Source organism: Prionailurus bengalensis, chromosome B1 (genome assembly GCF_016509475.1).
Source record: "Prionailurus bengalensis isolate Pbe53 chromosome B1, Fcat_Pben_1.1_paternal_pri, whole genome shotgun sequence".
NCBI lineage: Eukaryota > Metazoa > Chordata > Mammalia > Carnivora > Felidae > Prionailurus > Prionailurus bengalensis.
This window is the reverse complement of record NC_057344.1, coordinates 132,743,903-132,771,560: the sequence shown is the minus strand read 5'-3', so window position 1 is coordinate 132,771,560 and position 27,658 is coordinate 132,743,903. Positions and strand designations below refer to the sequence as shown.

General features: G+C 39.0%; 1 protein-coding gene across 1 annotated transcript in view; it reads right to left on the bottom strand.

Moving 5' to 3' along the window:
* FAM13A (family with sequence similarity 13 member A) overlaps positions 1-27,658 on the bottom strand; it is a 341,975-nt gene that overhangs the window by 40,482 nt on the left and 273,835 nt on the right. The window contains 4 exon segments of the mRNA XM_043572193.1: positions 614-761; positions 10,407-10,449; positions 10,838-10,914; positions 23,271-23,457. Of these exon segments, the coding sequence (XP_043428128.1) occupies positions 614-761; positions 10,407-10,449; positions 10,838-10,914; positions 23,271-23,457 (455 nt within the window).

The following is a 27,658-nucleotide window of genomic DNA, read 5'->3' as shown; positions in this document are numbered from 1 at the left end:
GTAAATTTCTAATGTTTTGCCAAAAATCTCGAGAAAAACCAATCTAACACACTGTATTACAGGCTTCCAAGCACAAGCACTTTTTATTCATTGTTCTCTTTGATGAGCAAACCCCTTAGGCTGGCTAACCTGGCTTAAAAAAAAATTCTATCCATAAAATCAATCATAGAAGCAAGGCAAGCCAAAGCATCTTTCTTGAAAAAACGGGAAGGAGATTTAATGAAGGAGGTAGATGGTGGGTGTGGAGCAGCGGGAAGAGAAGCGGGGTGCCCAGATGAAGTCCTAAACGTGTACCCATCCGTTAGTCCTCTGCTCGGTACTACTAGAGGGAAAACACATGCATCAGCACTCCTGGTGAGTTAAGAAATAAAAAAGGCTGCAAGGTGCTGCTCTGATAGAGGGCAAGCACATTTTCTTTCTTAGATTGCAATTACTCCTGGCAACATTTAACGTGACACATTCTATGCCAGGGAAAGGATTCTCAGTCATTTAGAAACACAGTTACTCCTACACCCATCGCTTTCATACGTCCATGTGGTTATATGCCTCTCGTTTATGCGACTTTATATATGCTCTGCCAATATTAAAGCATCCAAATAGCGGCTGACCCTACCTTCCCAGCTCTTCTCGTCACACAATGCAGTCAGGTCCAGCTCAGGCACTTCGGAGACAAAGCTCTCCTGCTGCTCACCGGCATCTTGGGTCCTCTGCAGTTTGGTGTCAGTTATGCCGGAGTGCTCCTGAATCTTCATTGTGGGGTTCTGCAATAACAGCACAATGTCCCCAAATATCTTACTGCTCACCAAAACCCAAAAATGTCTGCAGCAGTTCCACTCCTTCTGGATGAAACCTCCCAAGCTGAGGCTGTGGGTGTACCCAGCACAGAAATCAAAATCATAGCTTGATGCCCCCTGGATACAGGCTGGCCACCTGCATGCAAGAAGCCACTGTCCATCTATGCTCCTTTAACTTTTCCGCTGAGGAAGGCAAGAGGATTTCCAAGAGCTGCTGCCCCTCCTGATAACTGCAGGCAGCTGACAGTCTTGATGGTTACTGATTGCGGCCAGGAATGAGGGAAAAGGAGTTTGTGTTTCCTTAAAGGAGTATAGCCCTGCAGACGGTAAACAACAACAAAAATCCTGCTACCGCCGTTGCTAAGGCTGTAGAAGCAACATGGTGTCTCCTGCAGACTTCTTTGCCCCGTAGGTAAACAGTCCGGCAAGGCCAGGAGCAGAGGCTGTGTGCACGAATGCCCTCCTGCTGGCCCTGCAGGCTTAGATCAATTAAGCAGGGCTAGCTGCACATTCCCAGATTTCCTGTGGTTGTTTTCTCCCCGAGTGTGGGGAGGACAGACTATTTATGGAGGAGCTCTGGGTATTAAAGCATTGTTGCGCAAATTCAAACAGCACAGGGGTTTGGCGGCTCATCTGGGCTAGCAGTAAGGAATACGGACTCTGGAAATGAGCCAAAATGACACAGGGAGCACTTTTTTTTTTTTTTAAAGTAAAAAGCCAAGAACTGGCAAGTCAGCAATGCATAATTTATATCTTAACAAATATCAAACTGTCACTTGTTTTCCTACTATTCTTCTAGTCTGAGTACTGAATACTGAGCTCCACTTGGTTTTGCTCACTGGGGGCACCTACACCCTGCTCGGCTACCTGGGTGGGGGATGGGAAAACCCTCTCCCAGAGGCGGCTGTTTTAGCTAAGTGATTTTATGTTGACAAAATTTGCCCTGAAATTAATTTTTTTATCTTGCTATTTTTTTTTTTTTTGGCATCTTGTAAGCCCAACCATTGTCCCTTTCCCTTCTCTCCTAAGATTATAAACCCAAGTGTTTACTCACAAATACCCTTCTCAAGTAGCACAGATCTGTACAAGAGATTTTCTTTGTAGAATAACTGGAAATTTATTTTAGCAAATATATTAAAGGAAAAAAACCTAAACATCTGGAAATCATAAATGATTCCTTTAATGCATGAGAAATGTTCTCCTGCTTAAAATAAGCACTATTAAGACTTCCAGCTACTTTTAATAGCTATTCAACCCACTTTGATATCACCAGGGGAATAGATGGGGGCTTTTACTATTATATTTCCATGAAATGATGCACAAGGGGCTGCTATTTTCTTCACATTTGGAATAAAATGAAAGATCATCAATCAGTTCATGATGAGCTCCTAAAGACAGATGAAAATGCCAAGTAAATCTGGGGCTTTAAGATACCTCAAAATGCTGCTTGTCTAATGGGGAAAACAGATTATGCACTTATGCTATAAAAATTACTTGTTCCTACAGCTGAGTCCTAAGTGGACCAGGGCTGAATGACCAAATCTGGCACTCAGTTTTTTAAGTTACAGGGTCAGCCACCAACCACTTGTGCGTGTGTGTTAGAATCTGCATACAGCAAATACACATTTTTCTCAATATTTTTAACACTGGTTACACTTAGAGACATAAAAACGAATATAAGAAATATGATTCCATATTGTAAGCATGACATATTCTTCTGGAAGAGCATGTATCAGCCCCTGACACTGTGCACTTGTGGAATGGATGTGGAGTTTGCTTTACAGGCAGACCTGGGCTTGCCGTGTGGCCGACATTTACTAGCTTGGTGCTCTGGCTGAACTGCTTCATTCACAACATCAATCTTGCAAGGTTCCTCTGAAGATCTGGGAGAAGGTATGAAAGGACACTAACACAGTGCCTGGAGCATAAGAAACCCACACAGGGAGGCCATCACTCTTTTTTCATTACCAGGCCCCATATGCAGATGAGGAAAACACTGCCGTGTCTCAAAATGCTAGAGAGAGGGGTTGGAGATGAGGCATGTTCCATGGCAATTCGAGGTGAACCGTGCTATCTCAAGGGGTGGAGTTTTACATGCATTATGAACAAAGAAAAGAGCCTTTTGGGTTCCAGACACAAGTCAGCACTAGCAATTTTGGTGTTTTGGGGCAGTGTGGGTGAGAAGGGTTGAGGAGGAGCAAGCACGAAGACAGGCACCATGGGAGTTCACTGCAATGTGTACTTTTTATGACTGCTACCTCTGTATTAGCACCCATTTCAAAGGAAATTGAGATTACAAAATTTTTTCTACATCTGAATTAGCATCCATTTCAAAGAAAGTTAAAATGAGAATATTAAAGTTTTTTCTCCCCCCTCCAAAATGTACAGATTTATTCATTCTTTCAACAGCATGGTATGGGGCACCCACTGTGCTGGGTGTGTGAGACATGCATGCTCCCAACACTGAGGGAGCTGGCACTTTGTGGGACAGGCTCAAGAATGCTCAGGGGAGTTCTGAGCACAGTTGATTTGGGTGCCATACAACAATGGGCCACCTTGTGAATTAGTGAGCTGCTCTTCACAGTATTGCAATGAAGTTTGAGAGTCAGGTATGTGGGAGACAGAGAGATTACTGACATGGGTGGGAGGCTGGAATAGATACCCCCTAAGTTTCTATTATTCTAACAAAGAGAATCAGGTCAAAACTTTTTTGTTTATTCAGTAATAACATCACATGCTATCTACTTAAATAGGGTTATTACATTGTGTGCTAGAGATGCAAAGATAAAATTTACTCATTTATTTAACAAATTTTTAGTACTTACTACATGCTAGGCCATTTTCTAGACACTGGAGATACTTCAGGGGACAAAATCAAGTCTGTCCTTAATGAATCTTACAGGAAGTGACAGTAAACAAAGAAAAACATGTCAGGCAGTGATATGGACTATGGACAAAAATAAAGCAGAGTAAGAGGGATGATGGAGATCAGGGCCACAGTCTGCAATTTTATAATGAGTGGTCAGGAAAGACCCTTCCTATGAAGGGACATATGAGCAGAGATATGAAGGAAATGCAGGAGTGAGTCATCTACTGGAAGAACATCTCAGGAAGAAGAAAAGCAAGTGCAAAGGCCCTGAGGTATGGTCGCTATGTTTAAGGAATAGCAAAAAGATCACTGTATCTGAAGTCACCATATAAGGGTGTTTAGATTGTGCCACATACAATGGGGTATCACTCACACTATAGACCTATATTAACTTACATTAGCTTCTGGACTTTCTGGCTGATTTTTTACACAGTAGTGGCGGGGTCTCTCTTACATAAACCGCAATAGCTTGCATAACATGGGCACACTCAGCACAGCCCTCATCAGCACACCCACCCGCTCGGCTCTGTCCCGCTGTGCTGTGATCGGTCCCTGAGGCTGCTCTTTCATTTGCCCTCTGCTCTCAATTTCTGGCCTCACTGGTCTCACCAGAACCTGACATGGCTGCCTTGCCTGGGGGTGCAGAGTGGGCTGCTGGTGTGGACCCAGGGATTTATGTACACGTGGGATCTAGGCATGTTGCTCAGGGGCCACCCACGCTGAAGCTGTTCAGGCTCGGCAGCAATACGCCGGCATAAAACAACTCTTGCTTCAAATGTTAGTTAGCCTGGTTTGGGTGATGCACCTCTCCAGATCATTCCACACACTCTCCTGTTGCTCATCATATGGAATTACACTTGTCTACTTGCTTGTCTGCTTCTTCTACTAGATCATTAATGTCAAAATGTCAAGGACATTCTCAAATACCAAAATATTTCTGGTTTCAACTTTTGTTGTTTACATGTCTTATATCTTCAGTTGAATCAGAGAGTAAGTAATTTACAATAGTCCCCCCTTATTCTGAGGGGGTACATTCCAAGACGCCCAGTGGATGCCTGAAACCAAGGACAGTACTGAACCCTACATGCACTATGCTTTTTCCTATACATACATACCTATGATAAAGTCTAACTGATAAATTAGGCACAGTAAGAGATGAACAATAACTACTAACAACATAGAACCACTGCACTGCATAATGTAATACAAGTGATGTGAATGTGATCTCTTTCTCAGAATATCTTACTGTGAGATACTTACACTTCTTGTGATGCTGTGAGATGACAAAGGTCTATGCGAGGTGAAGCGAGGTGAATCGTGTGGACATTGTGACACAGTGTTGGGCTACTATTGACCTTCAGGTGACATGTCAGAAAGACAATCATCTGCTTCTGGACCAGGGTTGACTGTGGGTAACTGAGATCACGGGAAATGAAACCGCAGATAATGGGGGACTACTGCTTTTTCACAACTTTCAACTCAGAGATCCTTATGCCGTGGGGTCACACACCAAACCCTTGTCAAAAATGTTGTGCCCTACAGAAACCCACTAAACAACAGAGTGGTGTGGCAGACAGGGGATGGGTTGAAGAGTTGGAGAGCTGAGTTTCAATCCTGGCCAACTAGCAGCAAGACCTTCAATGAAAACCTCTTTGTGCTTTAGCTTCTTCTTCTTTTTTAAAGCTTTTTTTCTATAATGCAAGTGCAAAACTTCATAAAGTTGGCATGAAGATTAAGTGAAACACATATACACAAATGGCTGGCCCATAGTTACTGTAAAAAAATGCTATTTCCAATTATTCATTACTTCCCTTTCACATTCATTCATCTGGCAAGTGTTTATTGAACACATACTATGTCCTAGGCACTGGGATTACAGGAATTAACAACATATGGAATTTAGTGTGGAACAAAGACACTGAACATGTAAATACCAGTGTCACATATGTTATAAAAGAAAAAAAAAACAGGATTCCAGGGAGCACATACTCAAGAGAGCTCACCTTGCCTGGGACCTCAGGTGACATTCCATGTTCAGGTCAAGGAACCATTAACTACTATTCACCTCATCTTTGTCAAGACTTGCCCTATCAAACTGGGCCTGGCTTTTTCAATTCTCAGACTTCACTGATCTTGCTCCTTCCCTGACTTCAAATAGTTGAATTTTTGTTCCATCCCTTCTCCCTCCCTGCACAGGATATAAATAAGTAGCCTAATGGCTTACCAGAGCTAGGAGCGATGATATCAGAGAGTGTACTGTGTAATGCAGTTTGCACAGGAAGGAACCACACAGTGTTAACAGAAGAACCACATGGAACCATAAACATTTACTGTTTGGCCTGACAATAAAAGAAAGTGGACATAACAAATTTCCAAAGTTCATGGGAATTTCAAAGTTTCAGTAGCTGTTAGAGACTGGGTAAAATGGGAAGTGAATCTAAATAAATAGAGCCTTTAAATTATTCTTGTTCTAACATTAAAACCAATAATAACAAAATCCTAAGGCTTCCATACAATACACCGAAGTTGAAATAACATGGTGATTCATTTCATAAATCCTTGTTGACAGGGATATTTCAGAATTTATCTCAATCCTGCTCAGGGCAAATCAAAGACTAGACTTAAGATGTTTGATAATTAATATTAATTTTCAGTCTTGATTGGAAAGCCTTGTCTTCTCTCTTACTCCTCTCTTTCTTTTTTCAAGCAGGATAAAAAAGGGAAATGGACTTTTGTTTACTATGAATGTCTTATTTGTTATCAAAGGTATGCTTCTAAGCTCTTCTAAGCAGTAGGCTTAGAAAGCATAAAGAATGTAAAAATATCTTGAAAGAATTTAACACTTCATTAACCTTATACTTCTGACATAAAAGGACCTCTCCCAGATAAGGTAATACCCTTCCATGCACTCAATAATTCTTTTTTTTTTTTACATTTATTCATTTTTTTTTTCAACGTTTATTTATTTTTGGGACAGAGAGACACAGAGCATGAACGGGGGAGGGGCAGAGAGAGAGGGAGACACAGAATCGGAAACAGGCTCCAGGCTCTGAGCCATCAGCCCAGAGCCCGAAGCGGGGCTCGAACTCACGGACCGCGAGATCATGACCTGGCTGAAATCGGACGCTTAACCGACTGCGCCACCCAGGCGCCCCCATTTATTCATTTTTGAGAGACAGAGACAGAGCACAAGTTGGGGAGGGGCAGAGAGAGAGGGAGACACAGAATCCGAAAAGGCTCCAGGCTCTGAGCTGTCAGCACAGAGGCTGACGCAGGGCTCGAACTCACAAACTGCGAGATCATGACCTGAGCCAAAGTCGGACACTTAACCGACTGAGTCACCCAGGCGCCCCATGCACTCAATAATTCTTACAGGTATTGTTTTCTTGATAAAGTATTAAGTATAAAGTTATAGGTTTCATGTTCTGGATTTTATACAGAGGCATGAAATATCTCCCCAAAAGGAAAGAACTTATCAGAAGGAATCACTGAAGCATAAGGTTGAAACTCCATTGTAAGAACTTCGAAAATCTGTATTTTCAGTGATACCTTTTAGAATCTAGAAATTGCTGGTTTTAAGGACGACCTTTCTTCTGGATGCTTCCAGTTGTTCACTGAATTTAAAAAGAAACAAAAGAACAAAGATTCTGGATTCCATCTGTACAGGGAACAGTGTGCTAGGCTCTTCCTTACATTACCTCATTTCAAAAAGCCCAAACGGGGTATTTTATTTTATTTATTTTTTAAATTTTTTAAATGTTTATTTATTTTTTAGAGAGAAAGCATGAGTGGGGGAGGGGCAGAGAGAGAGGGAGACACAGAATCAGAAGCAGGCTCCAGGCTCTGAGCTGTCAGCACAGAGCCCCAAGTGGGGCTCAAACTCATGAACCGTGAGATCATGACCTGAGCGGAAGTCAGATGTTTAACAGACTGAGCCACCCAGGTGTCCCCCGGATATTTTATTAAAATGCCAGCCTCTTGAAAACCTACCCAAAGAAATCATACTTTAATTTTTGGCATTTTGAAGGGACTCTAAATTTTTTTTCATTGACCATTGGAGATCTCAAGCAGATTCTCTTTTTGGATAAGATGAGTTGATTCAAAAAATTAAAAAGATGTGCCACAAAGTGATAAACCGATGTTCAGTTGTCAACACATGCATTCAAACAAAAACACATTTAAGGGCTGCAAAATGATTACTTCAAAAATAAAGTCACAGTTGCGCCTGCATTTGTGTCTGAGCAGCAGATTCTAAAACCAGCTTCTCTCTGCCTACCTGTCCCTGTAAGCATCACCAGTGTTCCTCATTCTCATGGAAACGTGACTCAAAACAAGAAGGAAAGACCACCTTTCCCAACAGCTGTCATTTGTTGTCTTAACCTCACATGGATCTCAAGAATATGTAAAGAAAAATTTAAAGGACGGTATTAAGGAAGACAAATTGTCTTCATGAAAAATGTAGCTGGAAACAACATCACATCCATCCATGGCGGGCATGTAAGTGTTGGCCTCTCAATCTGATGCTGTAGGAGGTGTGAAATAGAATACCGATTACACAGAATTCTAGGAGGGGTAACCAAAGCCTAGACTTATTTTTCATCTCTGCGATTTAGGAATTATTGTGGTATTACTAGAAGACCAGATTAACTATTTAGGTTGTAAAATAAGTTCTAGAAAGTGCTGCACATGTTGAATGGTAAACAATCACCATACATGGCAAACAAGGGATAGAGCTTTAAAAATGGAAAATGGATCTTTTTCACAGTCCATCACTAACAATTAAATATACATTTCCTTCAGTGAAAGAAACCCATGCCTTCATGAGGAGAAACATCATCCGAATCTTATGGAGTGGTGGCTTGTTTTTCTCCTGTGGGGCAGTTGTGAAAGAAAGGTGACATGGATTGCCGAGCTAGATTTTAACTCACTGCCTAATTTTATCTCCTAGCTGAACTTATTATGGTGGCAATGATTATTAATAGTGAGTGCTTCAGGAGAGCCAACCGGGGGCCGGGTGCTGACTGGTAACTGCACATGGCGGACCCATGTAAGAATAGGACCTGGCACATGGAAGAAGGACTTGAGATTTTTTCCCCATGATTCATCCACTGCCATAGGAGCTGCCCACAAAATACCAAGGCAAACTGAGTTCAGCATGGGTTGAGTTTCGGTGCCATCTGGAATTTACGAGTTAATGTTATGAAGTCCATCCACAAAGGCTGCTCTATATCCTTTTATCTTATAGAGGATAATAGGCTGAAAAGGGAGGAAGCGGAGGAGACCTCTCTAGGAGGCTGGCGAAGCAATTTTCTTTAAAGTAACGTTCAATGGCATGATGACTAGGTGCTTGCTGTGAGCAGAGGAAAAGAACAGAGAGAGGGTGAAACGAGACGAAAAAGGAAACGACGCGATCACGGGGAAACTGTGCTCTGACAAAGGTACCTGGTGTCAAGGAAAAAGATGTCAGCTCGTTGCCTGGGTCCCAAGGAAGGAAGCTTAAATGGGTTGGAAATAAGAGATGAAAGAAGTGGCCCAGCAGCTGGAAGTCGGAAAGAGGAAGCATTCCCCTTCCATTAGCTGGCTAGGTCGATGAAGTATACATGACAAGAACTGAACATAGGGAATATGATGAGTCCACAGCATTGGCAGGGAACGGGGGGGGGGGGGGGGAGTTGGCAATTAATTCCCAGCTCTTTTATGCCAATTGTATACAAAGTGTGCATTTTTCTAAGAAGAAGTCTACAGCTTTTAGATTCTCAGTCTCCTGGATTGTAAAACTCCATGGAGGGTAGGGACTGGAGCCGTTACTGAATCGCAGCTTCTAACACAGTATGTGTCCACAGCAGGACTCAATACATGCTCCTGAGTAAATCCATCAGTGAATTAGAAAATGTCCAATAAAGATTGGGAATCACTGGGTTAGAGGAAGAGTTCTATGTATAATTAGTATTTCAAGATTCAGAACTCAAGAACAGGTTGAAAAATGCTTTAAATCTGGCCAAAGAGAAAAATTGATAAAAACATTGAAAGTAGAGTTGAAAGCATTTGGAAGTAGATTATGTACACATACATGAATGAAAAAATGGGGTTAAGCACACTGAATGGAAGCCAGGGTTGGGAAAAGGGAAATCATTTTGGCCAGCATGGCGATGCCCTTGGAGAACAAGGAATATAGGAAATCACCAAAACTTTAAGATATAAACAACATAAGGGAGTTAGATACTTTTTCTCCATGGCTTACTTAAAATGAGACAAAACTCAGAAAACAAATTGGGTTTAGTAACTCACACTGAGTTTATCTTAATTTGAAAATTAATGAGATAAGTCTCTGTGATAGATCCACTAAACTCACTGCCTATTTATTTCAATCACTTAAAAAATGCATAAAACATAAAAAAAAAATCAAAGCAGTAGCTTTGGCTTTTTGTTTTATTTTACAGAAAATCTAAAGAGAAATCTCCATGCTATTGAAGTTTCTCTCTGCAAGCAAAATAAAAGATTTTAAAAAGCTATGGAAACCAATTTGACAATAAATTTCATATTAAAAAAAAGAATTTAAAAAGCAAAGAGTTCTTATGATTTCTCATGGAATCTTTATGTCTCAGTATTTACCTTTTGAAAACCAATCACAGTCCTGTCCCTTAATCTCATTATCCCTTACTGACAGTCTAATAATGCTTCCCATGTGCTCTCAGGAATGTATGAACAGCCCCATTACAGTCACAATTTTCTTAGCTACTCACCTCAAAATGCTGGGTATGTCTGCCGTCTTTTTCATTTTCTTTGCTACAAGTAACAGCAACAACAAAATATCATAAAAGGTCAATCTGTTTTAGAACAATGCTTTTCATCCATTGAAATTTATGACTTCATTCATTTTAAAAGGAAGCTGAATGGCTCTAAATTAGATTCTGATAAAATTCGAAAACAAAATAAAACAAAAAAATCAAAATAAAATAAAACTAGAAACAACAATGCATACAGTGGTCTTTAAGAGCACCATGGCAGATTTTCTATTCCAAGCATTTTCCATGCTACAAAATACTGTTGGTGAACATAGTCTTTTAATTCTATTCTTTTTAGTTCTTATAAAACACATTGCATTAAGTGAAAAAAAAAAAAAAAAGCTATTCATGCTCTTGTAAGCAATTTGAGGAGAAAATGCTAAAATTACCTTTCATCGGACATCAGTTCAACATCATCAGGTCCAGCCCTCTCATGAGATGGTGTGGAGTTGAGGCTTTCCATATTCTGTAACAAAACAAATTATTGGTTACCCAGTAAGAATGGTAAGAAACATGCAACAGAAGATCCTCCTTTATTTAAAATAGTAAAATCAGATAATATGCAGATATAAGCTAATTCAAGTCCTATTTCTATCTTTGTTAAAACCAGTAAAATTATGACAGTTTAGTATATGCCAGTTGCATAAAATTGGATGTTGAGTTTTATCATCCCCTTAATGAAGGTATCTGATACCATCATAGAAATGATCACTATATCCTATAATGTCCTTGTTAGGTATCATCCATATCTTAGAGCTAACCATAGCAAAACCCAGGTTGTCAGAATATCAGGGTGGCGGCATTTGAATTAGAACTAAGGAGGGGCGCCTAGGTGGCTCAGTCAGTTGAGTGTCCAACTTTGGCTCAGGTCATCATCACATGGCTTGTGAGTTCAAGCCTTGCATTGGGCTCTGCACTTATAGTGTGGAGCCTGCTTGGGATTCTCTCTCTCTTTCTCTCCCTCTCTCTGCCCCTTCCCTACTTGTGCTTTTTCTTTCAAAATAAATAAATAAACTTAAGAAAAAAGAAAGAGAAAAAGAACTAGAACTGGGGAATCTGACCCTGAATCTAATCAGAAACCAAGGTAACATTCATTGTTCATTTAACATATTTTCAGTATAAACTGCAAATATAAAGTGGGAAAACACATAGCTAAACTGTAAACTATCCATAAAAAGAAATGGCGTAAAGAACCTTTGTTTCTGTGATATTTAATATTAATCTTTATATCAGCTAAGATGGGAAAAATATAAACAGGAAATTTACTTTGAATAGCATGTATTTCAGGCTGGCCAAGAGGGCTTTAATACTTGTCGGGAGGCATATCTGTAAGGTTTTTTGACTGCCTCTATGAATGTGGCCAAAGCTTTCTAAATACAATTCAGGCAACTGAGCACCTAATAAGTAAGCCATCCCCATGAAGGGAAGATTACAAATAAGCAAATGAGAACACATTTACATTCACTAAACTGAAAAAAAAAAAAAATAGCTGCCTTGGAGATCTGAACCTGAATTTCACTGAACTCAAAGATTCGTATCTGCATTAAAAAGACATTAAGCACAACCCACCTATTGTGTATCATTAGAATAATAATATTGAAGCAACATGTGTTCATCTACATATTTATAGCCTTCCATCATGAAAAACCCTTCACAAAGTAAATCTGACTAAGGTTCACAATAATCTGATGAAATTGACATATATAAAAATCTTCACAAAATAAACACATAATTGGAGTAGAAAACTAATCTTTGGCTCGGTAGATGAATGAATTATTTTCCATTTACCTTGGTTTGACCCACTTACCTGGAATTCGTAAAGTTTAAAACCCTGGGCTCCATCAAACAGTAGAAACAAAGGGAGAAACAGTAAGTATAACATAATAGAATGGTGACTCTGGAGTCAGAATGTTTGGGTTTGAATCCTAGCTCTATCATTTACCAACTGTTATGATCCTAAATGACCTTCAATTTCCTCTTCTGAAAAATGGAGATCGCAAGACTTAATATAGGTGGTCATGAAGATTAAAGGAGATAACACATGTATAAGCACTAGAATAATACCAGGTACATTTAAAGGATATTAGCTATTGTTGATGCCATGATTATTATTTCTGAAACTGTGAGATCCACCTCCCCTAAAATATTTTACTATTATTTCTCCAGTTAAGGAAATGTCCCCAGGAACTGGAGTGTTTGTGTCTTCCATTACTAAACATCAATTTAGACACTTAGATAATTTACACAGTTGATTTGAGAATCGATCTGACAAATGAAAATTATGACAAAATTCAATTATATATTTAGAAGAGGCCTCTCTAAAATGGATCTCCTTGAAGCAAAGCATAATTGCTCTTATTACCCAAATGTGATCTTCCTGAAAAACAAGAGATATATCTATGACAGACAATCTTTGTTTGTTCTCATTGGTAATCTTTAATAGATTATCAAAATCTTTAGTGTAAGATCTTGGGCAACAGTATTAGGTTTTCCTAAAGTTATGGAACATGAATTCCTAGGGAAAGTACAACCTTCTACCCTCAGATAATTTTAGAACTGTGTCAATGAAATACATTTAATTATATGCGAATGACTATTTCTGAATAAATAAAAATCTTCACATTAAGGCTAAGAAATATTCAGAAAGAGAACAGGAAATAAGCTATAATATTATATGAATTTAAAGATACTTCAGTAAGATGCTATAAGAATTTTTTTCTAAATAGAAAGAACCAAGATATAATTGATTATAGATTTTGAGAATTATAGAAAAAAGATAGCTATGTTAATAATGGAAAGCTTTGCAAAAAACGGCTGTAAAATGTGAGAAAGTCTAGCTGTTCTCCAGGGTTAAAATAAGTAAGCAATAACTTCAACTCCCTCCCTGACCCCACTTTTAAAACATGTTTGATCCCTATGTTTGAGAACTCCCCAAGGATTTGAGTTTTTATAGATGTAATAGACAAAGGGTGACTTTCAAAACTGTTCTATATTCCTAAGACTTTATGACAATTCCAACTTTCATGTTGTCTACACGTTTGAGACTGTTGAATATTCATGAGCTGCTTTCGCTTAAAGCAGCAAGTGAGCACCCAGTGTTCCTCTGCCAAGGCAGTTGGGTTGCCCCTATACCTTTTGGGAACAGGAACATGTGAAGAATGTGTTACAACTGGCAATCTACCTCAATTTTTTTCAGAATGAAACAACAGTAGTAAAGATCTCTGAATACAGTAACAAAAGTACCTATTTCCATGGGCACAAAACATGTTATAAATTCTAACTTCCATTTTTTGCCTAAGGTTTAGGAAGGAAAGATAAATAGATCAGCAATTCCTCCACTTCAGTGAGATGAGAAAAGAGGAAACAGAATGTGTAGGTTAAAATAACAGGTGAATTAGAAGACTTCCATTGTATGAGAAGTATGCTACTGGACTTTCGAATGTTCTGCAGTTGTTAATAGTACTTGTCTTATGAAAAAATACTGACTCAATGCCTTCTGAAGATTTTGAACTGTTTTATGTCCCAAACACTTCTCTAGGTGTGGTAAAAGAGTGGTTCATTAATGTTTTCATTTATTAAATGTTAAAGTAATAAAACTCTTTAAAAATGTTTTATTGCATTCATTTTTATTTTAACTGGTCTTCTAAACTTAGGCTCTTTTAAATAGGTCATTTTAAGAAATAGCAAAGAACAGATTATGACTTTAAGTATAAATTAATGAAACTGCTTCTTGAACTGTATTAAAAAAAACAGATAAAGCTTAGTCTACAATCCATAAAGTTCTGCTTCATTTAAGGCTTACCAGTGACTTTCAAAACACACATATCTGCTATGATATAATTTATTTGGACAGTTTTTATGTGTCAGAAGGAAGTGAATTTTAAGAACCACCTTCCTTAATTATAAAAATATCCTGAAATCTAAAAAGAGCAAAAGCCATGAAAAAATTAGCCTGAGACTGTGGAATTTATTTTCAATTCTTCCCCTTGGCCCCCCTCTCTGTTTTGGCATTAAAAGCCAGACTCAAAACCTGTTTGACCACTGAAGCACTTGAAAACACTTGGAGCAAAGACAAATTTGTCTTCTAGAACTGTAAAATGCTGACAAAGCCTTTATAGAAGACACTGAAAAAAAATGCCTTCTCTCAATATACAAACAGCTCAGTCTGAAGGCTGCAGAGAACACTGCTAGTCAAAACAGGTTCATTATTCTAACCTTGAGCTCTCAGAGAAGGAGAATATTTGATATATTCTTATTAACGAAGGATTAATGTGGATTTGAATTTCTTTTTGTACATTTTATGTTTTCCTGCAGAAAACCGTATAACTTAATCCATATTTAAAAATAACTACTGGTAGGGTACGAGAATGCCGATAGAAGAGGTTGCTAGCTATCCACCCAAATCCACTCTACTTTCCTTCCACAGAAATAAGTAGCTCCAGGCCCAGTAACATTTCCTGGCCTCTCTTGCAATGAGATATGGCCATGTGATTAACTCCTCTGCTATAGGCTGTGTGAGGCAACGTGTGTGGCTTCCAGGCCTGGCTGATAAACTACCCCGGCAGGTACATTCCTCGATGCTCATGATGTCCTTCTGTGAGTTGGAATGGAGATGAAAACCACTGTAGTGTGCTGGAAGCTACTTGAAGAAGAGGGAGACAGTTGGCCTGGGTCTCGAAAAACTGTATGGACCAAGTCCTCCACTTCTCCCCCTGGCTCTCAACTCCTGTTTTAGGTGGTTATGGGAGAAAGAACATTTACTGTGTTCAAGACCTTGAATTTTGGGCCTTTTGTGACACAAGTTACCCTTAAAAATATGGCACCCATTCATGCACTCGTTTTTTTCAACACATGATTTTGGTAAGTGCTGAACTCTGCTATGCATTGGGGTGCAATGGTAAATGGGGAACCAGACAGACACTGGTCCTTGCCATCACGACTTCTGTATTAAGTTCTTGCTCCAACTGTGGTTTGTTACACTCTTAATATTTTTCATTTCTAGATAGGTTCTTTCTGAATGATAATAATGGCAAATCAAAATTCAAAGTGGCTAGCATATTCTTTCCTTATTCAATAGTATGTACAGGAAAGAAATACTAGATGTGTATAAACATGGTGAGATTGAAAAGTCAGAAGGGTATTTATGTTTCTTAGGTGAAAGGTAGCTTGTGGCTAGGACATAGGGGCAGACCTTTAGCGTAATGTAAAGGAGGTAGTGGGGCAAACCATTCAAGTGTCTGATGAAACAGTCTTTAGGTCAAAGTAAGTTACAATCAAACTCCTCCACCCACCCACTAGGTTCCACCCTCTATCAATTACTCAAGAACACTGATTCTGCAATGGATCCCCTTCTCTTGCACATCAATTCCCTTCTCTATTGACTTATCTTACACAAATACTCTGCGATATCACTGTCTTTTAAATACTCTCTCTTGATCTTGCATTGTCTCTGATTCTGCCGCTTCATTTTTCCTCGCTCCTAGAGAGCCACACGTGTTCAAAGACTTTCGACACTTGCAGTACCCAATTCATTTCCTCTGATTCTTTCTTGAAACCGACCAACTGGATGGTTTCTTCTTTCCTCCCACCTAAATCTACCATAAAGGCAGATGTGGGTATTGCACTATTCCAATTTCTCTCCTCTGATTTGTTGCTGACTAAAATCCAGTAAGGCTCTTGCCCCGTGTTTGTACTGAAGATTGCTAGTTGCTCCTTCCTAATCTTTTTTGCCTATACCTTCTCACCTGCCTACAAATGTTGGTATGTCCCAGAGTGCAGTCATTGGAGCCCTTCTTTTTGCTTGTTCCCTACGTGCCAGCACAGACCATCCCAAGGCTTTAAATGCCAACTGGTGCCAAAGATTTCCAAACTTATCTTCCAAAGACTTCCAAACTTCATCTCTCCGCTGAGCTCCAGATTCACACACCTGCTTACTTGACTTCTTTACTAATGAGCATCTCAAGCTCAACATATCTGAATGCAACTTTTGGTCTTTCCCTCTGAATTTGCCCCTCCAATATTATTCTCCATCTTTCCAGTTACTCTAAAGGTCTTGGAGTCATCCCGCACCCACCTCTTTCTTCACATCCACATCCAATCTATTAGAAAATCCTCTTTATTCCCTCAAAATACATCCATAGTCTGACCTCTTCCTGCCACTTAATGGCTATCATCCTGGCCTAAATTGTTATCACTTCTTGCTTAGATTACGTCAATTATTTTGCTTTAGTGTTTGTTCATCCCTTACCACCTCTGCGCTATTCTTAACACAGTTGCTAGAGCGATTCTTTCAAAAGGTATATCAGAAAATTATTTTCTTCTTTTTAATCTTCTAGTGGCTCCTCATCTCACTCCAGATAAATCCCAAAGACCTAAAAACAGCTATAAAGGCTTAAGTGATCAGTACCCTTGCTACATCTCTGACCTCATTGCTTATAATGCTCCTTCCTCAACCCTGTTCCAACCACAGCAACCTCTTGCTTATCCTCAAATAGGCGAAGCCTGCTGCCCCCTCTCCCCTCTCCTCACCTGATGGCTCACTCTCTCACCTCTTTCAGGTCCCTGCACAAATCTTCTTAGTGAGCCTGACCGGGGTATCTTCTGTATATCAGTCCTTCACCCCACACCACTTCCTGTCGTCTCTGCCCACTGCATTTTTTTCCACAGCATGTACTGCCATCTGACTATATATTTTCTTGTTTCTTATTTGATCCTATAAGAATGTAAACTTCGGGATGGCTGTGAGTGTATCTGTTTTGACAGCTTCTGTGTCTTTAGCTCCTCAAAGAGTGCTTGTCATACAGTTAGTTGTTGTATAGTTGAAGGAATGAATAACTTTAAATCAGTGGTTCACAATGTGGGGCTCTTTTACATTACATTGACACTACCCAGAGAATCACTGTCATGTAGTTTGTGACAGGAATTAGTGCACGGAAAACAAGGGTTGAAAATTGCTGCAGTAGGTAGATGACTGTTTTGCAGGGGCAGGTAAGACAGCCTGGGGACAGGAGAGGGTGGCGGTATGCAGACATGTCAGGTGACTGTTTTGATATTCCAGGGCAATTATAACAAGGGCCTCAGTGATGTAATGGCAATACAAAGGGACAAGGGGGTCCTTCATACCATTTTTAAAGTAGAGTCCACTAAATTTGACAACTGACTGAAAAGCTGGAAGAGGGGCTGGGGGCAAACAAAAGGACCAAGAAGATGTTGACTGATGAAATCAGATGGGTAGCCTGGTGAAAAAGAGATCCAGGAGGAAAAGACAATGAATTCGGTTTTAACATGCTCACTTTCTAAGGTGGACTGCAGAGAGCTTCAATCAAATGTTGACTTGGCAGTCATTGGTAGAGAGGTGACATCTGACACCATGTGAGTGGCAAAGCTCTCAAGCAAAGATGGAAAAGAGAAATGAGACAAAACTTGGGAGCATCTACATTCACCTATGCTTTATGGAGGCTGAGCCAGTGAAAGAGATGATGCAGAAGAAAGTCATCGTGATCACAGGACACAGGAGAGGTCAGTGTCACCAAGGCGAAGAGGGAGAGGGTTCTGAGAAAAAGGGAAGAAGTATCAAGCCCACAAGGGCTTGAGGAGTCAAGGACCAAGAGAATGTCAGAGCACAGGGGTCTTAGAAGAGCAGTTCCAATTCCATGTCCAGACAGCGACAGGGAGAAAGCAGGTTTCCCAGAGAAGTGGGCGTAGATTCTGGGTTACTGGGATTGAACAAGCAAGTGTGAGAAGCAAGATTCAGAACAAGGAAGTGCAGACTGTTCAAAATGTTGGATAGCAAGTGAAGGAAAAGAGACTGGTCATTAGAATCTAGGGAGCAGAAAGGAACTTACGTGTGAACAGTGTTCGGTTTTCTCTATTCTTTAGCACATTTAGTTGCATTTAAATCTCACAAAAAAACCACAGTGAGGCATTAACAGTCCCACTTTACGGATAAAGTAACTGAGGCTAAATAACATGCCCACTCGCCATAGATATTAAGTGATAAAGTTGAAACTGAAAACTGAGGTCTGACTACAAGAGCTATGCTCTTTCCTTGAACCCTGCCTGTGATTTCAGAGGGTGCACAAGGCATTAAACAGATATCGTTTATAAATAAGAGAGCTGCTAGACTATGTTTTCAGTTTTTGTACAATAAATGTGATGCTTACTCTATATTTTATAGAATTAGTATACTCATATGGGGAACATATGAAAAACAGAGCATGCACTTAACAGCCGCTCTTTTTTTTTTTTCCTGAGGAGGCTTCACGCCCAGTGTGAGGTCCAACAGGAGCTCGAACTCATGACTGTGAGACCAAGACCAGAGCTGAGATCAAGAGTTGGACTCTTAACTGACTGAGCCACCCACGCGCCCCTTGAGTGACAGCTACTTCTAATACTGCTACCACCACCATGATATTATCAATCACTTTAGGCTTACTTCCTTTCAGTCTTTTTTCCTGGGAATGAACATTTTTATATACATTTGTACACACACACATGAGATACATACATATACACACATACAAATATGTACACATATACGATACATACATTTATAGACATACATATATAAAAATGTACAGAGACATATATACATATATAAATGCACACTTCATAACCCACTTTTAATATTGAAGGATATAGTAGACTCTCAGTGCCACCACTTGTATGTGACCTTGGAGATGTTATTTAATCTCTTCTGCCTCATTTCCCTCATGTTTAGAATGAGAATACTACTACTAATAAATCTGCCTTATGGATAATTGGGAGTACTAGAATTGATAATATATACAAAGCACTTAAAATATAACTTGTCAATGTTTTTTATTTTATTACATGGTCTTCCAAATAATAATTTTACTGAACTGACATCCACATTACTAATCTGATCTCGTACTTTTAAGCATTTAGATTGCTTCTAATTTTCCATGATTATAGAAAGCCTTGCAGTGAGCAAATTAATACTCACGGTCTTTTCCATATTTAAGTAGAACTGAGTGGCAGAAGTATGATTACTGGATAAAATGCATGACTGAGTTATGGGCTTTTGATTCAAGCTGTTAAATTGCACCCAGAAGAGGAAGCTTTTAGAGGTGGATGCTTTTTCTAGGCCAACAGAAATGAGCCAGTGGACAGGAAGCCATGAAAACCGTGTGAGTGTATGTGTATGTTTGTACATGTACATGGGGGTGGGGTGGGGAGATGGAGGTAGAAAACAGAATTTACACGGACACTTCTTGAGTTAGAAGGTAACCTCAGAAATTAGAAAAGCCATGTTATCATTTGAGCAGGTGAGAAAATAAAATGAGTGGAGTTCTTAGAGATGTTTTGAAGCAGGAGGGAAGCTGCTAAAACACAAGCTGGGTGTCCTAGTTCTTCCAAGTAAATGAGGAGACAAGGTTTTGCTCTGAGAATGACTGAAGGGCACAGGCATGCGCTAGGAGTTTAAAGGAGGAGGAAAAGCTTGGGACCGTGGCAATAATTAGAGATAAGGCAGAACACTCTAATGTCACTCACTACCACTAATTTTTAAGCTCTGAATTCTCTGTAGCCTCTTGGTTCCTGCTGGTCATGACTGTCTCAAGAGGTGACAGGGCAAAGGCAAAGTGCCCAGCCAGTTCCCACCTCAGAGGTTCCAGATGTGCAAGATGCTTTTTTTTGGTCTACAGCATATTCTCCTTGGTTGTGTTGTGGGCTGGTGTGATCAGTGTGAAATTATCACTCGCTGTGTTCAGGTCCTCTCCTCTCATTTACTCTGGAAAATGGCTTTTGCTCCTATCTCTTCAACAAAACCGCTCTTATTCAGTGATCTCCACCTTGCTAACCCCAGTGGTCAAACGTGCAGTCTTCTACTTGACCCACCGTCTGACCTTCTCCTTTGAGATACTGGGTTCACCTGGCTTCGAAGGCATCAAATTCACCTTGTCTGTCTTCTACTTTGCTAGTCTCTTAAGTCTCCTCTCCTGGTACCTTCTCATCTCTCCATCCTCTAAAGGTTGGTGTGTCTCATGGCTCACAGCCCCTGAGGTGACTTTTCTGTCCACACTCACTCCCTTGGTCTTTCAAAATACACCCAGAATCCATCCACCACATCACTATGACTGCAATGCACCACTCTAGGAGGAACTGTTCACATTTTAGTCTATGGGAACAGTGCCTCTAGAGTAGTGCATCATACAATCTGCAAGGAAATACATGCTGACTCTGATATCACCTTGTTCAAACCATCATCATCTTAACTCCAGATTATTGCAATAGCCTTTTAACTGGGGTTCTTCTTTCTGCCATTGCCTGCTTACTGTCTATTCTCAACATAGCAGTTGATTCAAATTTCAGTAAGTCAGATCACTAGTCTACTTAGAACCCTCAAATGGATTCTCATCTCATCCATATTAAAGGCAGAGTTCTCACAATGATCCATGAGGCCCTACTTCATCTGCCTACTTTCTCCCATTACCTCTTTAACTTTGCTCACTCTCCTCCAATCACAACAGTACCTTTTTGTTTTTTTGAACATTCCAGATAAATGATTGTCTCAGGGCCTTTGCACCTACTAGGATAGTATGGCTTGCTTCCTCACTTTCTCGAAGTCTTTACACTCAAATGTCAAATTCTTGGGAGATCTTCTCAGATCACTCCATTTAAAATTGCATCTCTTGCTCCCTCACAATTCCTGTCACCATTTCCAGCTCTATGTTTCTTCCTAGTAGTTATCACTATCTGACGTATTTTGTGTTTTACTTACTTATCTTGATCATTGTCTGTTCCCCCTACTAGAATGTAAACTCCATGAGGACAGTAACTTTTGCCTGTTTTTCTCACTGCTGTATCCCCAGGATCTGAAATATTTCCTGGCACATAAAGGCATATAATTATGTATGCATTTCTCCCCTCTCCCACCCAGTTTAGAAATAAATGTTTACTCAGGGTGTAAAGCATGTGAAATGGAGCAGGAAAAGGTTTTGGGGGAGATTTGGGAAAAGTAAACCTAGAAGGTTAAAAGTAAGTGACAAGTTAAGATGCACAACTTAACTTTTAGGATGGAGACTAAAGACTTGCTATGTTCCCTGGCTATTTGCTTTGTGGTTACCTGTGAAGATCAGATTTAAAAATTCATGGCATATGACAGTTAGAAAAGCTCTTACACAGCACCTTTACTTTCTACGTGGAAGTTGTGTTGGCAGGGTTTTCAATTATTCACTGCAAAAAGACATGGTCCACTTGGCTCACTTATGTTAATACATGACATTCACAATCCTGGAATGAGGAAACTGGCAACTAACATGGGGGCAAACCCTTTCACCTAAAAAGACCAAGATGGCATTAGGCTCTCCCATTCAAATGTTTTTAAGCAAAGAATATGTCTATAGTTATTATATCAATCAAACACAGATTCTAAGGAATAAATGTACTTTTGCATTTTTATTAGCTATCACCACCATGCTAATTTAAGACATTATTCCTTGTGGAAAAGAAATATTCATGGCTTCAGTTCACGTAAAAAGGGACTGAAATAGAGTACATTCTTTCCAATGAAGTGTTGGACTTTTAGTCATTGTAATCTCTTTGGCAGATAAGCAAATTGTGGGCCAAATAAAGAGCTAATGAAATTAGCACCATTTATTTTACTTAAAAATTTACTTTTCCCCTACGCAAGAATTAAGCTAATGCTAAAAACATTTAATATGTATAATGGTTCCAAAGCTTACATTCATTATTTGGAGTGTATCAGAAATGGACCTGAGGTGGGTGATTGCTTCTGTGCCTTCTAGCTGGTCACTATTACTTCTAGAAACAGAGCATCAAGACATTTGGAGGGGAAAAAAGAAATTAACTTGTTTCCCTGAATTTGCCTTTATGTATATTTTATTTAGGGCAAAATTGGGAATCTTCTCTGAGCACATGCATAAATTGACAATGGAAAAGAGGTGGCCCATATTAGTAAATGTATGAAAAACCCAGCATGGAGCTAAAAGCTGGTCAGAGATAAAATAGATCAGAGTATTTACACATTGCATGGTAAAAGCGGACATTACCTAATTTATTATGGGGACTCCAGCTCATGTTATATTATAAATTTTATCTTCAGTTTTTATTGTTGTTGTTAAATTTTTAAAAACTAGATGGACTAAGAAGACACACTGTGGTTCTCACTTTTCAGAGAAACTGAAGCATATACAGAAAAGGATGATGTATACTAATAGTATACAATAACTTGTAATAACATATATCAAATCAATAATCCAGGGTTCAATTCTGAGGTAACTGTGTAAGAGGCTGATATTTTGGTTTTTTTTTTTTGTTTTTGTTTCTGGTTAATTTGGAAGAAAATAGTTTCTAGAGTATAGGTTTAAACTAAATTTCTGAACACAGAGATTTTTGTACACAAAGATAGTTGACCCTCTTTCTCTATGTAGTTTTCTTTCACTTGGCTTTAAGTTTATTAATTTTTTTAAATAGTCATATATTCAAGAACAAACAGAATGGGGGGAATAAAAAGGCTTTATTGGCAATATTTCAAAAATAAAATTTAAAAATGCTCCAAAGAATGAGATACAAATCAGGCCAATTTAAATAAATAATAAGTGTTCTGTCTTTGTTTCTTTTGGTAGAATATAATTTTTCTCGGCTTTGATTTTAATATTAAAAAGAAATATAAGTGTGCATATTTAGTAGCTCTAAGGTCTTCACAACTCATATCCTATAGTCCTATAAGCTCATGATTGGAATTATTATTATTATTATTATTATTTTACATAGCAAAGAAAAGAGATGTGGTATTTCCTAACTGGCTACAAGTAAAAATTCTACAGAATTTTCACTTACCACAAGACCATCTTGATTTTCATTGAGTTCAGAGAGTTTGGAACTGGATTTCTGACGTTTAGGTTTGCCCCTTTCTCCAACACAACCAGAAGTATTTTCATACAACTTTTCCACTTCCTGAGCACTCAAAATACAATCTTCGAGGCTGCTGAACCCAGAAGGAATATTTTCTTTGTCGATAAGTCCCCTTGAAATTAAAAAAAAAACAAAAAACCTTGATTTTATTTTAAAAGGTAAAAGGGACATTTTAATGACACTGTCACTGCATCACATGGGAAATCAGGAGGGTGCCCAGAAATTCCATTTTGCCTCTTTGATCAAAATCTGAGCACAGTGCTACTCCTGAGACCAACTGGTGCCAAATAAATCACATTAAAAGAGAAATTATTCCTAGAGGCAAATTGGCAGGGACTGTGTTTCTACCAATGAACAACTTTTGTATTTCTACCAAAAGTAATTTGTATTCAAACAGAGAGAACAGTGCAAGCTTACAAAAAATCTTCCCATTATTAATAAATTATACCCCCCTCCCACATACACATTTTATAATCCAATGTGTGAAGAAAAATCTGAAAAGGAAATATGTTGTCTTTTTCTCTAGAATGGGACATGCTGATTTTTCCAAATGATGAAGACATTTCAGCATAGTAGAAAAGCATGAGTAACAGAATCCAACTGCATTTGATAGTCTTGGTAGAAATAGTATAAGTTTATAAAAACTACAGAATACACAATATTAAAAAAAATTTTTATGTTTATTTATTTTTGAGAGAGACAGAGTGTGAGCCGAGAGAGGGGCAGAGAGAGAGGGAGACTCAGAATCTGAAATAGGCTCAGCTTAGAGTCTGACGCGGGGCTCGAACTCACGAGCTGTGAGATCACGACCTGAAGTCAGAGGCTCAAGTGACTGAGCCACCCAGACGCCCCCAGAATACAAAACATCTTAAGTTAAATATGGATTTATTACTTATCAGTACAAAGTTTCATGACTTAGTTTTAGCTTCATGACTTAGTTTTAGAAGTAGATATGAATGCCGTAACTATAGAATTTAATTCACTTAATATTACTGAAACAATGAGTATCTTAAACATTCCCTCAAGGAGTTTTCACAAAATTAAATTACTTAGCAAATTATTTGTCTTTTACTACATCATGGAACAAATTAAGCCATCAGTATAGCGTCATGGCTTGCCAAAGTACAAATGAATGAGATCTCTCCCTTACTGTATGACTAAATTAAGGTAACTCCCTACTACTCATGGAAATACATGAGCTCTAAAGAGCAAAATTGATGACTACATTTTACCATCAGTTCAACCACATCCCAAAAGAAAGATAATGTTAAATATTTATTCTGCAATCTAAATTCATATCCTGTTTTAGAAGAACTTATCATGGAGGCAAAATTATGAATTAAATATTATACTATCTTAGACTATCTTTGGTGATTTTTAGCACTCCACATTTAATTTAGTCTTATTTTATACAACTTTTAATGTAAAAACATATAGACTTAGTAAAAGTATATAAAAGATTGATGCAACAGTTATTAGAAATATCCTAAACATAAAATAACAGAAGGCATGAGAAAGCTGATAGGGGCTAACATGCTGGCACATATACTCATGCAAACACTCTTAAATCTTCCCCCGTCATGCGCTGAGAGAGGTGCCTTTTATGGATAGTTGGATGAGTTTGGTATCAACTTCAAAAATAGTTGTTTTACTATATAAAATCTGTCTAATCGCTCTTCTGATTTCGTCTAACTCCTGGGGTATACATCCTAGTATTATTTTTTTAGTGGGGGTGGGGGTTTATGTTTGAAACCTCTTAGGACAGAATTGTTTACCCCCAAATTCCTATGTTGAAGCCCTAACCGACAACGTGACTGTTTTGGAGACAGGGACTTTACAGAGGTAATTAAGGCTCACTGAGGCTATAAGGGTGGGGCTCTACTCCATTAGAACTGGTGTTATTATAAGAAAAGGAGGAGACACCAGGAAAGCATGCACACAGAAGAAAGGCCATGGGAGGACACAGAGAAGGCACTGTCTGCAAATCGAAGAGAGAAGTCTCTCATCAGAAACCAACCCCATCTGCACCTTGATCTTGGACTTCCAGCCTCCAGAACGGTGAGGAAATAAATCCCTATTGTTTAAGTCCCCCAGGTAGCACTTTGTGAAGGTAGCCCCAGCAGGCTAATACAAAAGCTAAAAACTAGTTTTAGAAATTAAAACACAAAGTTTATTTTATAATCTTTTTGAATAGTGAATAAATGACTGGAATAAGTCCTGTCAAAATAAATATATGAAAATCTGTTCAGTGTGTTCATGTGGAAATCCTGTTCTCTTCAAAAAAAAAAAAAAAAAGTCTCTGAGTCAACACCTTTCAGCCACAGTACAAATGTGACTGTGAGAGCACTGGAATACAATTCCTGACTGCAACATTCGGACAGCTTTCAATCATACTGGACATCACTGAGATTTGACCTGAACTCCAATCTCTGCGGCTTCTCACTTCATCTACAGTTTCTCCCTCACCCCTACATGCACACTTAATGTTCTAGTAATACCTAACTATTTATCGTTCCTCTAATAGTACAGCATAATTTTTTCTTTTACTTTGAACTAGGAATTTAATATAATATTTGTAACAAAGAAATCTGTATATACATTTCCAATTTATTGTGTATTGGACAGTTGAAACCACTTTAACTTAAATTACGCTTTGCCTTTTAGAAAGTATTTATTATAAAATTTTCACACACATAGAAAAGAAGAGAGACTCACAACGAACTTCCATATACCCCTCACCAAGAGTCAACATTTCCATGCACCTGGCAGATGCCAAGCTTTTTAATAAATGAATTAAACTGAAACCTTTCACATAATGAACATATTCCTTAAACCTTGGTATTTTTATGGTAGAAATAATAACATAAACCTGACGTTTCCTTTTAAATTTAAACAATAAATAATTAGCATTAAAATGAAATATTTACAGTCTATCTTCTGTATTTGTTTAAACAATGTCACGATGACTTTAGTATAGACTTTATTGGCTCTTTAATCTCATCCTGAAATATGGTCATCACTGGCTTTAAGGATATATTTTTTTAATTGGTTGCAGCTCTAAGTTGTTAGGAGGCCAAACAATAGACAAAAATATAATGAGTCTGTATATTTAAGAACTCTTTTTTTTTCTTTTTTTTTTTTTGAGGGGGAGAGGGGCTGAAGGAGAAGGAGAGAAAGAATCTCAAGCCGGCTCCATGTTCAGCACAGAGCCTAATGCGGGGCTCGATCTCACAACCATGAGATCATGATCTGAGCCAAAGCCAAGAGTCAGACGTTTAACCGACTCAGCCACCCAGGCACCTCTTTAAAAACTCTTTTTAGCCATTCCATAGAGTTATTAGTTTTGAATAGAATATATTAAAGTCTAGCTTAATTTTATTTTTTAAACAAAGCCTGATGAAAATCTTTGATAAATGAATCAATTATGCATAAGTATATACTGAGAAAAACATACTTACTATAGGCTATGATAACGATTCTCAACCTTTGCACAATCAGTGATATGTCACTGTATCTCCTGGGGACATACTGGAGAGGACTTTCATGGGGACAAAAGTAGTAGGTCTGGGGCCCTGAGAGATAAGGGCCTCACTCCTCCACAGACCTGGTGAGCTCAGAGAGGCAGTGCAGTGTGGCGTGGAGGTTGAAGAGGAAGGACTATCAAGACACGCTAATTACCCAGCATGTCAGGTGAGGAGGAGGCCATATGACTAGGAGGGCGAGGCCAACAGGGAACACAGGAAGGGGACTTCTGCATGCCCAGACCACACACCAAGGAGAAAGAGTAATGCAAGACTGTAAGTTACCTTGGCCACACACAGTTTGCAGCCCGAGATTCACTCACTCAGTGCACAACTTAATCTGACCACAATGAGAAAGCAGCATGAGCAGTGAAGGAAATTACCAGAGAAGAAACTTTAAGGGGAAGGCTGGAGTTTTGTGGATTGTTAGATTAGTCAGCTTCTACCATTCTCCATCTCATTTGTTCTCCTGATATTGATAGTAAAATATGATTGAGATAACTTATATTAGAAACATTCCCAACTCTGGGAAACTAAACTCTGCAGGAAAGGTTACTTACTCTGTGTTTCATATTTTTCTGTCTATCCCCGTTCACTGTGACCTTACCCCACTGTGCTGTCCCCTGCCTGCTGCCGTGCACCCACCATCAACACTTGCACTGTCTGTCTCTGTTCTCTCTCTTGTGCTTACTACCACTTCCATCCAACCTCAGCTTGCTGTCCACCTGTCCAAACAAAGAGGGTGGAAAGCACGATGTCGTGACACACTAAGACTATTTTTAAAATGCAATG